The sequence below is a fragment of the Lingula anatina genome, chromosome 10, assembly GCF_051362555.1.
Source record: "Lingula anatina isolate TDL-2025a chromosome 10, LinAna3.0, whole genome shotgun sequence".
NCBI lineage: Eukaryota > Metazoa > Brachiopoda > Lingulata > Lingulida > Lingulidae > Lingula > Lingula anatina.
Window position 1 is genome coordinate 3,354,851 of NC_141776.1, and position 14,000 is coordinate 3,368,850.

General features: G+C 37.1%; 2 protein-coding genes across 2 annotated transcripts in view; both read right to left on the bottom strand.

The window, feature by feature from the left end:
- The window catches only part of LOC106170933 (dehydrogenase/reductase SDR family member 11-like), a 46,887-nt gene that overhangs the window by 18,680 nt on the left and 14,207 nt on the right, over window positions 1–14,000 (bottom strand). The window contains exon 3 of the mRNA XM_086997473.1: window positions 9,634–9,837. Within this exon, the coding sequence (XP_086853599.1) occupies window positions 9,634–9,837 (204 nt within the window). The remainder of the gene's footprint in view (window positions 1–9,633; window positions 9,838–14,000) is intronic.
- Window positions 6,545–9,780, bottom strand: LOC106170936 (dehydrogenase/reductase SDR family member 11). The gene is made up of 6 exons (XM_086997475.1): window positions 9,641–9,780; window positions 8,618–8,712; window positions 8,103–8,232; window positions 7,717–7,791; window positions 7,146–7,211; window positions 6,545–6,843 (listed from the first exon to the last, which is right to left on the bottom strand). The coding sequence occupies exons 2-6, from the start codon at window positions 8,623–8,625 to the stop codon at window positions 6,802–6,804; spliced, it is 321 nt and encodes a 106-aa protein (XP_086853601.1). The 5' UTR covers window positions 8,626–8,712; window positions 9,641–9,780; the 3' UTR covers window positions 6,545–6,801.

The following is a 14,000-nucleotide window of genomic DNA, read 5'->3' on the forward strand; positions in this document are numbered from 1 at the left end:
AATTTTCCTGGCGTAAACAACAATTTCCCCATACTTACCAATGGTTAATGAATCCATTTTACATTCAAAGTTAGTCTCTGGTTTTTTTCTAAAAAGTTTGTTTTTTTTTGTTAAAATCTCTTAAGAGATTATAACTGAGTACAGCCATCAATGGAGGTCACGTGATCTGAAGACAAGCTCAGATATTAGAATAATAGCTATAACTGCCGTTTTTGTGGTAAAACAGAATATATTATATTTCTATGAGTTGTTCACAATGTTTTTTATTGTAAAATATAGATCACATACGAAGAGTTATTATAAATATATATCCCTTTAAGTTTGACCCAGTAGATATCAAACTACAACTTGACCTGAAGCCACCTTCATCCTGCCTTTATACACATGTAATTTAGCCTTTTTCATCTTTTCCGGAAATGGAAATTGCATTGTGGGTAGGGGAGCCCTGCTACGTCGAAACACTTACAGCGGTGCTAAAAACCATGGCTGGGTTTACGTGCTTTTTGTCCCGCTACTACAATAACAGTAAGCGAGATCGACACATGAGGTTTAATAAGTTCCCAACAAACCCGTTAGAATGAAAAATATGGTAGAAAGAAAGGAAAATATAGCAAGTTTGGATCAAAAGCAGGGCACCGCGTTTGCGCTGAACATTTCGAAGGCGGGAAGAAAAACTATAATATTAGGAGATCAACGGTGCTTTAATAAAAAACAGAAATGCTTAGTTAAACAACGTATATAACGAACTATCGGCAAATAGAACTCGGGGGTAAAAAATGCGAGAAAAAAAAACATTATAAAGATTTGAAGAAAAAATTGAAGAATAGGCCGGGGCCTAAAAATTAAGAAAAGACTTCAAGCATGAGATTATGGAAAAAGAAAGTAAAAGCTTTGAAGTTTTACACGGGGATTCTACTTACAAAACATTCAAGAACGTTATCGGCGAAATAAAAAGTTATTTATTTCTGAACTCAATGACAAGAGAATTGGAAAATTCAATGGGCATATTTTTACAAAAAATGCAGAAAAGCCTTTCTGTAAGCTACACGTACATAATACATGTATGGTAAAGACAAAATGGATAATAAACATAATCCAACAACGTATTTGTAAAGTAATATAAATATGCTTAGTATTAAAGTAGGCCTACGTATATTTAACTGTCTTAGATAGTTGAAAAGTATGAAATGTGTGGGAAACACTTTATTTGAATGTTTTAATTGTCTGTGATTGAAAACAATGAAAATACGCATAAAAACGTTTAAAAATCAAATAATTTGGGCTCTTGCTATAATTTTGTTTTTGTTTCAGATTGACAAAATTTTCATACTTGTCAGACCAAAAGGCTGACATTTTTTACCTGTCGTAAATTTTGTACATATACTCTAGAGTAAGACACGGTAAACTTTAATTATCGTCTGGGAAAGAGTCGAGAATTCCTGTCTCACCTATTTAACACTTAAAAGGTTTTAATTACAGAGGAAAGGTCGTAGTTGTGGCCGCCCGCCTTACCAAACAATTGAACAAGTAACACCTGATGCCTTTTCAGGTACCAAACGATTTAACAGTTCACCGACGAACGATCTGCGTGTCAGTTTTACCTGAATACACAGTAGTTACGAGTCAAACAATGCAGGAAATCTTTTCATTTTATCACTTTAAAAATCTCTTAAGATATCCTTCAAACAAGACATAAAAATCGTAATGAATTGGCACTGCCGGTACATGAGGTGATATCGCCACAGCTTGCATACAACATGTACAAAATTGTGAAGACGTAGGCCTGCGCACCTGTCCACACTCTTGAAAGCTGTGTACGAGTCTACTGGCTATTTTGATTTTATATATAAAAAAATAACGAGTCTCTTTCGCATATTTTTATTATCGGAAGCATTTAAAAGAACTCCGTAGCTTTAGTTCGATCGTCATCACTATTGAAAGTGCAGCCAAGGCTCGGACGCTTAGGTGAAGTCTAGTTGTAAAGCGCATCTTATTTAAACTGAGAAAGAAAATGTTTAATTGCTTGATTCTCCGTCCAAATAGCTGTTTCTTGCCTACAGTTTACGCATTTCTGTGCTTCAGCCACCTTTTTAGTTTGACAGAAAGTAGTGCACGCTTCGAACGACCTTTTTATATGCACACCTTGTACATCATCTACACCTAGCATTGCCATGCTGGAAACAGCAGAGGACCACCATGACCCCTGTGGCGCGCGGTTCCTGCCATGCGCACTTCGTATTTCCGCAAAAGATGAAAAAGGTTAAACGAATGAAATGACCTCAGCCTTGAGGTCATTGTTTGAAACATCAGTGGAACTGTGCGGTTATATATATTTCATAAACATTTTAAAGTTGGGTATTTCTATTTATAAAACACAGCAAAAATGCATTTTATTCAACTGTTTAATTAAAATATTACAAAAAAAAAATTAAATTCAAAAATCATAACGAAGTTACGAAAACTCTTCATATTGGCGGAAAAAAGTGCCATAAAACGGATATTCATGGGGTAGCCCACAATTTTATCATACTTTCCAACGATTACTGAAGACGTTATGACATTAATAGCAATACAAAAATTTCTCTATAGCAATTTAAATATTAAAAGCAATTTACCAAAACCCACGCTTAAGCGATGGTTTTTCAAGTATGGATGCCATTTCATGCTTGAACACTCTAGACTTTTGGATATCGCGAGACTCTCGTGCTGTGACCTAGTTTAAACCAGTTCATGTTGGCAGGAAAAGGCAATATGGAAAAAGGGTCTCAGGTTGGTCCTTCAAAGACGAGGAGGAAGATAAGAAAAACTTCTTTTTTGCAAACTATTTATAGTGAATATAACTCGATTACCTGCAAAAGTTTTGTAAACATTTTCTCTGCCTCTTCAAGCCCTCGTTTTCCAATTCTACCATGAGTATCAGGATACTATAAAGGTACTTGTAGCTTACTCACTAGGCCTATATCTTTTCATGTGTTAGCTTTACGGTGTCACTGAAGAATAGCAGCAATTTTGAATATCTGCCATTCTAAGGAACTGCTCCGCAGTGAATCTGCATTTGAATGTCATTAGTCCACAATGAAACGTAAACAGATTTAATTTTGCTACTTAATCTACTTAATCTTTACTTTATTTAAGATATTAATTGAAATATAAATAAAATATTTTAAGGGAAAAGATATTCTAAATGATTTGTATTTAATAACTTATCGAAAAATTTTTTGCTCCTGAAGATATAAACACAATACATGGGCCAGGTTTGACAGCTATGGCCGATACCATTGTGCGTGGTGCGCAATGGCTACACTAAAAATCAGTTTGCCTCATTCTCAACGGGCATTATTTAGAATAACTTGCAGTCTCGCTAATCAATTCACAAAATGTCATGCAAGATTTCGTGGAATTTAGAGGAGATTAAGGTCATAAGTAATGGCAAACTAGCGAGTGTTTTACAACAACGAATAAAAGTTGCCTTAAAGATACTGGTTATTTTCTCAAGTTGTGCGTGTCAATTTCTTGGGTATTATTTAATAAAGAGATATTTCCGGCTTATAGTTTCACCCTTAATTTATCGCTTATAAGTTAACCCAGATTCACAGGGATTCTCGCTCTTTCTCGTATAGTTTCTCGTATGAAGTAACGTACGTACTGCAGTAAGCCACTTTTAAGGTTATCTAGTATGGCCCTTTCGTTGTGTACCACTTATAGCTGTCCTGAAACGTATACAACACTTGCACGTGTTTTCTAATAATTACTGTGGAGCTCATGTTTTGTCACTGCTGCATGAGTGTGGTATTATTCCAGTGGTTTTCATCCCCATAACTATCGCCCTAACGAAAGCAATGATGGCTTCGCCTTTTTTATTCATCATTGTCAATTCTTGACCTATGCAGTGAATTGTATTGGCTCTACTGAGACATTCACCCAGCACTTGCTCCTGTATACGAAGAGCACTCTGGTATGTACCGAGGGCAGCTGGATGATCTCCCTGTGTAGATATGGCACGAGCTAATTCATGTATTGTGGCTGCTGTCTGTTCGTGATATTCTCCCAGTATTTTCTCCTTCATAGCCAGAGCTCTCCTGAGAACGTCCACAGCACCATCTGCATTGACCAGCGCTATCATTTCCTGACCCATGCAATGCAGTGTAGTGGCTGTACTTTGACTTTCACCCAGCACTTGCTCCCTTATACGGAGAGCTCTCTGGTATGTACTAAGAGCCTCTGCGTGGTTTCGCTGTGCAGATATCGCTATCATTTCATGACCCACACTGTGCAGTGCAAAAGATGTAAGGATACTTTCACCCAGCACTTGTTCCTGTATACGAAGAGCTCTCTGGTATGTACTAAAAGCCTCTGCGTGGTTTCCCTGTGCAAATATGGTCGAGCTAATTTATGTATTGTGGCTGCTGTTTGTTCGCGGTATTCTCCCAGTATTTTCTCCTTAATAGCCAGAGCTCTCCTGAGAACGTCCACAGCACCGTCTGCATTGCCAAACGCTATCATTTCCTGACCCATGCAATTCAGTGTAGTGGCTGTACTTTGACTTTCACCTAGCATTTGCTCCCTTATACGAAGAGCTCTCTGGTGCATGCATGTACTAAGAGCCTCTTCGTGATTTCCCTGTGCAGATATGGCACGAGCTAATGTTTGTATTGTGATTGCTGTCTGTTCGTGGTATTCTCCCAGTGTCTTTTCGCTCACAGACAATGCTCTTCTAAGAGCATCTATGGCCCAATCTATATGTCCAGCACCATTCATGACAGAACCCATGTACGTCAGGGCACTAGCAGAGTCAGGATGTTCATCCATAGCAGTCGTCTGCTAGAGCAACTGCCCGTTTATGTAATGACAAAGATTCCTCTTTATTTCCAATGACATTCAAAGGTACGGCTGCCCCGTTCAAAGCAACTATACCCACTCCGCCTTCCTTACCATCTATTGAGGGTTTTGTATTAAGTATGTCATGCAAGGTGGACATAACGGCTTCCTAAATTCTCTCCTTGTCTGGCTTTGGTTCCTGAAATTCCGGCCTGTGCAAGATATTTCATGCTTAAATCGTGATGAGAAACGGCCTTGTCAAAAGAGTTGTTCAGGATATCGAGGCAGCGGGCATAATTTTCTTTTGATTCCTGCAACACTAATACCAAATAATAACAGCATTTACAATAATTTTTATAGTTACAGCGCTCATCTTGTTTCTCATACATGTCTTTTGCTTTAGACAGACACTCAACGGAAGCGGGTAAATCTGCAAGTTCGGCCTGCGGATAACCTATATTATAATACAAGAATACCAGGTCAAAATCACTTTGTTTTCCGTGCTCTATAGTGGCGTCTAGTGCTAGTTTGAAACATCTGAGAGAATCAACCAACCTGCCTATCATACTTAGACCGAAAGCCAATTTTTTTGCAATGCTGCATGTGACTTCCTTTGACTTAAAAATATCAATACAGGTCAGATAAATATATTTGTCTTTTTCAAACAGTTTTGTTGCTTCGCGGACATTTTCTGTTGCAGCTAAGGCGTACATCCTATTTATTCTATGCTTCATAGAAGTCATGAATATCTGTTTGAAATGATCCATGTTTTCTTCGGAAGCCTGTTGATTTGCAAATGCCTGAATAACACTGTGCATAGTATACGTCTCACTGGCTGCATCATACCCCAGAAACGAAGCATCACAAAGGGTTTGTAGACAAGTTCTGCAATCATACATAGTAAGACTCATTTGATGCTTGGTCAAGAGTTTGAATGCGTCATCTGCCTTAAAGCTTGTTGGAAAAAGAGACAGTATTTGAACTGATTCTTGCATCTCCAGGCCCAAATCTTTATAAGAGAGGTTAACACAAGCTGCAGCGTTTAGGTGCTCGGGTGTTAAGGGCGAAAGTTTTAGGCCAAATACCGTTTTCAAGGTTAGTTCCTCGATTATATCTATTGTTTTGTGACCTTGGCGAAGTGAGTAGCCAAGGATATGAAGCAACAGTACAACAAAGCTACATTTTTCACCCAAGCGTTTGCCGTCTTCACGACACAAATTCTGGGAATACGACTGCAACACGTCACACGATTCATCCACTGTCAGAGAACCAAGATTGTGAGTAGGTACGTCTTCATTTGGTAAGTGAATTGTAAGGCGAGTTGTACATAAAATGTAGGCGTTGTTACAGTTAGTAACCAACCGCTGTAGCATGGTATAGAAATGGTTTTGTGTGATTTCCTCAAAAGCACTCTCACAATTGTCAAGTATGATGAGCATCTTTTTGCCGTACGACGTTATTTCTTGACAGGCCTTGGTTATGAGACGATCAGCGTTGGTGGCGCCACTGCTTACGTAACCCTGCTGATAATTTTAAAGCAAGAAGAATGGACAAAGGAATATCATCTGCAAATGAAACATTCTTCATGTCAGCCATGATCATTTTGGAATTGGCTATGGAGGAAGCCATTGTTGACCCGAATCTTGATTCGGCTTTGGCGCCATTTCATACAGTATTTTTCATTCAAATTGCAAGATGGGACCGTTTTTACATAAGTGCTCATAACTCAACCAAAAATGACAGGATTTTAATGAAAAGTTACAAACAATAAGATTAAATACAGGTAAAATGCATTTTAAATCCAATTATATCTGCCTTTAAGGGAACACTCACAATCAACATTTCTTGGACTACACACACTTTTTAAATATTTTCGCTTTTTGGTGTTGTATGAAGAAGAATTACAAATTAAATACAAGACATTTCCCCATCCAATAAGGCATGCATTTTAAAAGCATGAAAAGATCTGCAGTTTGACATAGTTTAAAACGAGTCGTGTATGGCGTGGAGGCAAAGATGGCGGACCTGGAAAAGTAAATTGAAACAATGTTCTAATTGGTGGCTCCACTGACGTACTTGAGGCGTGGGAGCAAATTTTATACCGGATTCGATCTCTGAGAGAGCAAATGGTAATTTCAGCATTTAATAATTAAGAAGTTTAAGTCCCCTTGGACTTGAGTTCAGAATACCTAACAAGTAAATGACAAGATTCAAGACAACTTGAAACCCTCTCATATGTTCATGCAAAGCCTCTTTTCCGACTCTTATTGTAACCAGATAAAATGTTTAAATAAAAAGTACTGAATGCAAAAGTAATTTTTTCTTACGTTAACACAAGACGGGGCACTGAGGGCAAAGGTCACGGCGGCAGCGACATCGTCTGGTTGAAGACACTAGCGTGAAATGATATTATAAAAGATGCATGATATTTAAGGGTGTATTCTGATTAATATAAGGTATTACATAATTGGAGATAAAAAAAATTATTATGGAGAAAAATTAAGGTGAATGACAAAAAATGTAAACCAAAATATTTACTATAAGCCAGTGACAATTTAACAGCATTTAAAGTGCTTTATATTAAGCCCAAATGGATGGGTGATGTATATATAGAAAGTAACACACAGGACACTAGTTAAATGGAATAATTAAGACAAAAGAATTGCTCATTAAAAGACTGAAGCATATCCTCAGCAACTTCGCTTACATTTCAATTTGTCTGATTCACTTTAAATCCATTAAAACCCAAAACGTTACCAAAACCTTTGTTCGAATCCTTATTAGATTTATTTAGTATCATAACGTCTGTTATTTGCGAAAGGCAAAGGGTATTGGAGTGATTGAAGAAGTTTGCCACAAAACTCAGGGATTAAGCCACACCATTTTATTGAAGCTTACAGTTTCCGGACAGAAGAGGTTGTCGTCTATGTCTGCTCTTGCTTGCGGAGTGTCGACCAATCCAGGACTAATCACCTAACAGTAGAGCATAATATTTCAATATTGGGTTACATTAACAAAGTGTTATATAAATACCACTGAATTCATACTATTCTAGCCGCCCATCTACGGATACTCCATCGTGGGTTGTGAGAGATGGGAAATATATTCCAATACTGTAAAATTGCATCTCATTTGTATCTCAATTGATCTCACTTTCACTTTTGTTAATTTTCTCCGCTAAGTTATCTACTAGTGTAAGTAAGGAGTTATCGACTGGACTGTAATATTTCTCCTTAATATACATTTAATCTAAATTTCTTTAGGTCTCTCTCTCACACTCATACCGTTGTCCGTATTTTCGTTTTCTCTTGTCTCAGCTCGTGCCTCAGGCCCTCTGTGAAAGCCTTCAGGGCACACTTTGTTGGGGTATGCATGTGACATGAAGAGTCCTCGTGGACCGTGCTGTCACATACACTGTAATTAAATAGAGTATGCTTGTCAGAAACGATAACATAATTAGTTTCCCAGAACCAGTATGAAATGGCAAATAGCTAATTTCGCCTGCAACGTCACAATTCTATGGGAGTTTTAATCGTTTGCATTTTTGTATTTCTGTGACCATTTTATATTTGCTTGTACACTATCGATGATCTGTACCTTGTATGTTAAGGTTCTTTATGATCAATAAACATTCCATTCCTACGTTTGCAGAATAAAATGCCCATTCGCAGAAGGTACCAGTGTGCCAAATGCGTTTTCCAAGCCCGGAGTCACATTTTTGGAATGTAATTTGTTTAATTTTTCAATTACTTAGAAGCACGATAAAGATATATGTATATTCTGTTTGAGGCCGTATTACCTGCTCATATTAATAATGTGCCCGTCATTCAAGTTCCTTTCTTGTATGGACCGAATGGTCAGCTGGGACACTGTGATGACAGCGAATACATTCAACTGAAAAAACGCCTTAGCTTAATTGGAGAGGTCGTTCCTGGCTGAAAGTATATCAGTGTAAATGAAACGACAAGTCGTGATCATTTTTTCTAGATCACTTTATCGATCACATTTTCGCACTTGCTGTCCGTTGCATAATTGTATTACTTTAAAGGGATAATAACTCTTCGTATGAGAGCTATCTTTCACAATAAAACATTGTAAACAACTCATAGGAATATAATATATTCTGTTTTACCACAAAACCGGCAGTTATAGCTATTATTCTGATATCTGAGCTTGTCATCGGATCACTTGACCTCCATAGATGGCTATACTCTGTTATAATCTCTTGAGAGATTATAACAAAAAACAAACTTTTTAGAAAAAAAAAAAACAGGGACTAACTTTGAATGTAGAAATGGATTCATTAACCATTGGTAAGTATGGGAAAACTGTTGTTTACTACAGGGAAATTCATTTGTTGGCCAAATCGAGCAGTTATTATCCCTTTAAGTATCAGCTAAACAGCTAAGAAAAGCTTTGTTCATGCACAGCATGGCTTGGCGCTCAATTAGATGTTTGGCAAACATTTTCTCACTGAGCATATACGCATAAGCTATAACATGTACCCGAATTTAACGCTCTGGTAATACACAGCCTGCGAAGAAATACAAAGTTGAGGTGGAAGCAGTTATGGTAATTGATTAAAAACAAAAATATTTTTAAACAAGAAATTTTGAATACTCAACAGAACTTAATCCCACATTCCTAGATAAAAAGTAGCAATTCAAAATTAAGGAACAAACCTAAGCCGAAACATATTTTCCTTGGGATATAGATTCAGAATATATATCATATAAAGTTAAAAAGTCTGAGTCTAAAAGATAAATGCTAAGATAAATGATAAATGCTACTGAAAAAAAATATGAGTTTTCTCACTTCATACATTGTCTTGGTGTCAGATAAAGACCCTGTCTTGCAATTCAGAAAGAGGTCAACACCAGCGTTGTTAACACAAACATCGACTCCACCCAACTGTTCCTTGATTTTTTGAAACATGGACTCGATCTCTTCCGTTTTGGTAAGGTCGCACTTCATTGGAATCAAACTGCCCTTTTCATCTTGAAGATCTGTGGCTGTTTTCTGGAATACATATATTCAAAGAACACTTCAACAAATGATTTGAAATGGATCATTCAATAATTCGTGATGCATTGTCTTATACACGTAACATGATATTGAACGGGACAAAATGTTTAGGGGATTTCGAAGCTTAAACCTATACCAATATTCATGTCTATTCTGCATGGTCGTCATGATAGACCGAATGTACTTGGAGATGACCAATTTTTTTATGCCAGTGGAATATATTGAAAAAGAAAAAAGGCAAAAAGAAAAGACGAATATTTGGATGTAAACCTTTATAGACGGAGGATATCATAGTAGTATGACGGGTATCACTGGTCATTTTTATGGACACAGAACGTTTACTTAACCTTCTAGAAAACGTATTTCCTTGCCCTTAATATTATATTTTTAGAATTTCACGGTGATACAAACTTTCACTTTAGTAGTATAAGTAAGTCGTTTTCGACCTGCATTTTGGAACGGGGCTATATACTTTCAATGTAATTTTTTTTAGTGAACCTTGAACCTTTTGCGGGGCAGTATAATTTTAATGCAATTTCTTAGTGACCCCTGAAGCAGAATGGAGGCTTTGCAAGCGAATTTTAATGACAATCATTTTAGTGTAAACGAGGGACGAGCAAATTTCAAAGACGATTCAATAAAATCTAGAAGGTTTTTTTGTTAAAGAATAAATATAATTGTGTAGCGAGCAAAGAAGCGTGAAGGAGGACGCTTCGACCCCCTTTTCTAGAAATACGCAGAGGAATGCGTTTGGTGCGCCGGCACCCGTCTCGTGTTTGTGAGTCTACGGAATGCGTTAAGGCTCGCATGAGCTAGAAACCTTTTGAAATACATTGCAGCCAACCGGTCTGCGCTAACCATGCAGTAAATCGATCTTTTCATTACTGATGTCTCTTAGCTGGCCCGTATTATGCTCTTAGGAAAGAGTGAAGGTGTCAATCAAACGTTATATAGTTTACTGTAAAGACCCACTCTACACTATTTAAATAACGTTTTAAGTGTAAACAACACGGGTCGAGTTATGCCTGGAATGTGTTTTACTCTCGCTCTTATTAATTCTCACAAATCTTGAATTAAAATTTTGAATTTCAAATCTTATGAATAATGAAAACAGGAATGTTCATTTTTTATGAAAACAAAAACTAAAATACGAATTATTGCAAAGGCTGGATTTGGTATTTTGCGTTTTACAAAACGCGAATTTTGAAATGCTCGTACTATTTCTACGACAGCTGAGAAACCACAACAACACAACGATTGATATGCTAAGACTTTATTTACAAAACAAACTATTCTAAAATAATTAATTATACGCTTCACTGTGAGTACAATACAGTTTATAAGTCAGTCTCCACTGCTCCGGTGTTGTGTAGTATGCTTGAAACATCCTCTAAGTCCGCTAATGTAGGTAATTCTAAATTAGATAGGTTGCGAGATCTATGAAATCTATTGGTTACTACTTCTTTTAGCTTGTATACTGCTACAACTAGTCCTAGGGTGATCAGAGATCCTACAGCGCTAGCTAAACCGTCTGAAACCAAAGCAAAATAAAATTAAACAGTGTCATTTAGAGCTCAGCGACAGAATCATATATGGTTTCATTCATTTCAAACACTCTAGGCTCTAGATAAGTATTTGTACTGCTTGCACTATGTATCTGACTACTGTGATCTACTCTTCAATTAAATTTAATCGATCTTATTAAGAATAATAGCAAAAAAATTAAAATTGCTGTTGACATCGCTATCAACACTACGACAATAATATCTATAGTTCTCCAATCATTAGTCATTATGTCACCACACGTACACAGAATATCGTCGTTAGAGACGTTGGTGGCTACTGAGGCGTTGGTGGAAGTTTTTTTCACATTGTTTATTGTCGTTTTACCGGTCGGCGTAGAACAGGTACTTGTTAGGGGCTCGACTGTGCACTGGAGGATTCCGGCCTGTATTTTATGGCATGCGGGCATCGCTTGAAATACAAATATCAATTCCGCCTCCGGGAAAATATTTTGAAGATTGCCCGAGTCATTTGCACCTGTCATAAACACCACTTTGGGCTCTGAAAGTATGCGCATAGCTTTAAAAAAATATAAATACGGCGCTATCAGATAATTGATACTCGTTAGAAAAAATGGAGACGATAAAAACTATATTTACTTACCGCTAAAAATTGTGTCGTCATTTTGAACGTCGTCGCAAGAATAAAAATTGTCTGCTATTTCTGTGCATCTACCTTTGGTATCCCCAACGCACAATAAAATAAGTAAAATAACTGTTTTGTAAAGCATCTTCTTAATACGGCTGGCACTGCAACTGCGGCTGAAATGGATGCCGGAATACCACACTTTTCTGAGCTAAGGGTTTATTTTATAAAACGACATGGGAGATTGCCGAGCAACAAGGTTTGGAATGTTAACGAGAAAGATTAAAGGAAAACGGGATTCGGGATGAATGTAAAATTGATACACTTGTCACATGTACACTTTATGAAAATCAAATCTATCGCGCTGCAAGAAAGAAAAACGTGAACGATTTGCAAGGCGGCGTATTTTTCTTGTATAATACTTGAGCTTTGGTCGTCTATAAAAGACCCAAGGACTTACAAAACTGTTATTGTATAACCTCCTCGGTCGTTGCGTACAACTAATCAGACACGTTTCGTAAATATTATCATCTTTTTTCTTTTGGAACATGTTTCGAGATTTGAAATGAATGTAAAATTGATACACTTGTCACATGTACAATTTATGAAAAACGTGAACGATTTGCAAGGCGGTATATGGGCCTTGATCTTCTACAAAGAGACAAGGACTTACAAAAACTGTTATTGTCACACCTCCTCGTCCGTATCGTATAACTAAGCAGACACGTTTCGAAAATACTATTATCTTTTTTCTTCTGGAACACTTCACGAAGATGGATAAAAATGCAGAGTGATTGCAATGTCGACTTACATAACTGTTGTTGGATAACCTCGGGAATAGAGAACAAAACGCTCAGTCGTTGCATACAGATAACCAGACAAGTGTCAAAAATACTATTATAATTTTTTTCTCGTGGAACATTCCGCAAAGACGGATAGAAATGCAGAGTGATTGTTGTATTGTGTCAGCAAGTAAAAGTAAGTTAGGTAAGTCTTCCTGTTTATTAGTAGCAGGAAAAATTCAAAGAACAACGCATGGGTGCTTTTCGAAATGCGTGTTTCGTGTCAGTCCACGTGTACAGAATGTGTATAAAAACCCGTCCGTCGATCGGTGTTTAATCAAAAATGGGGCGCCTGTACGTGTTGTGTTGTGAAGACTGTTTGAAGATGATTCTTAAAATCGTCCTTGACGACGGGACGATTTTGGCTTTCAGGCTAGAGGTGAGTAACATTTTTTTTTTATACTTAAGAAAATTGTGAAATAACAGGTAGGGTTACACCAAACGTTTATTAATCATTGTATGTAAGTTTAGATTGTTTAGTGTGTAGTAACGAAGATCAGTTGTCTCTTTACATTGAATTTTTTACATACATTTTCAGGAAGAAAGGGCCACCGAGGATTTTGGGGTCCTCGAATACGAAGAATACCAAATTGTTGAGGTAAGCAGAATTATTTGTCCACTAGTTAAAAGGAAAACGTAGGGTAAAACGAGGTGGTAAAGACTATCGTCTAATATTGATGATTTAAAAGCTTCGATAGGCCAATAACGAGTATGTTTTTATATAACAGGTCGCGCTGTTACAAGAGGAGGTTCAAGTGGTGGAGTTGTAAAAAAGGAAGAAGGTGAGTTTTAGAATTTTATTTATTGAGTCGAAGTTTATCAATGTCACATAATGGATTCTAGTTTAAACGACATAGATGTGTTAATGGTCACTAGACGCACCAGAGTTTTGCTTGTCTCGTAGTAATAACGACACACTGGAAAGAGACTGTAAGCGACGGTGAAAAACCCGTAGTTACGTGTATTGATGTATACATTTATTTAAGATGTTATATGTAAACCGGTTTGTAACTTTTTTTTCCTTTTTTTTCAGAACCTTCGATTCTCGGCCGCGTATTTATTTACAATAAAAGCGGCCGTCATCGGTCGAATTTTAAACATCATACTTGTGTTTGTCGCTTTAATGCTTTTTCTATTCTTCTGACACCATATTGAACTTGTTTTGAT

What these genes read in the sequence shown, in the direction of transcription:
- LOC106170936 (XM_086997475.1), bottom strand. An exon ending in ACCTCTTCTGTCCGGAAACT is followed by an intron (nt 7,212 to 7,716) that starts GTAAGCTTCAAT and finishes ATTTCACGCTAG; the next exon opens with TGTCTTCAACCAGACGATGT. An exon ending in GTGCCCCGTCTTGTGTTAAC is followed by an intron (nt 6,844 to 7,145) that starts GTAAGAAAAAAT and finishes TTACTTTTCCAG; the next exon opens with GTCCGCCATCTTTGCCTCCA.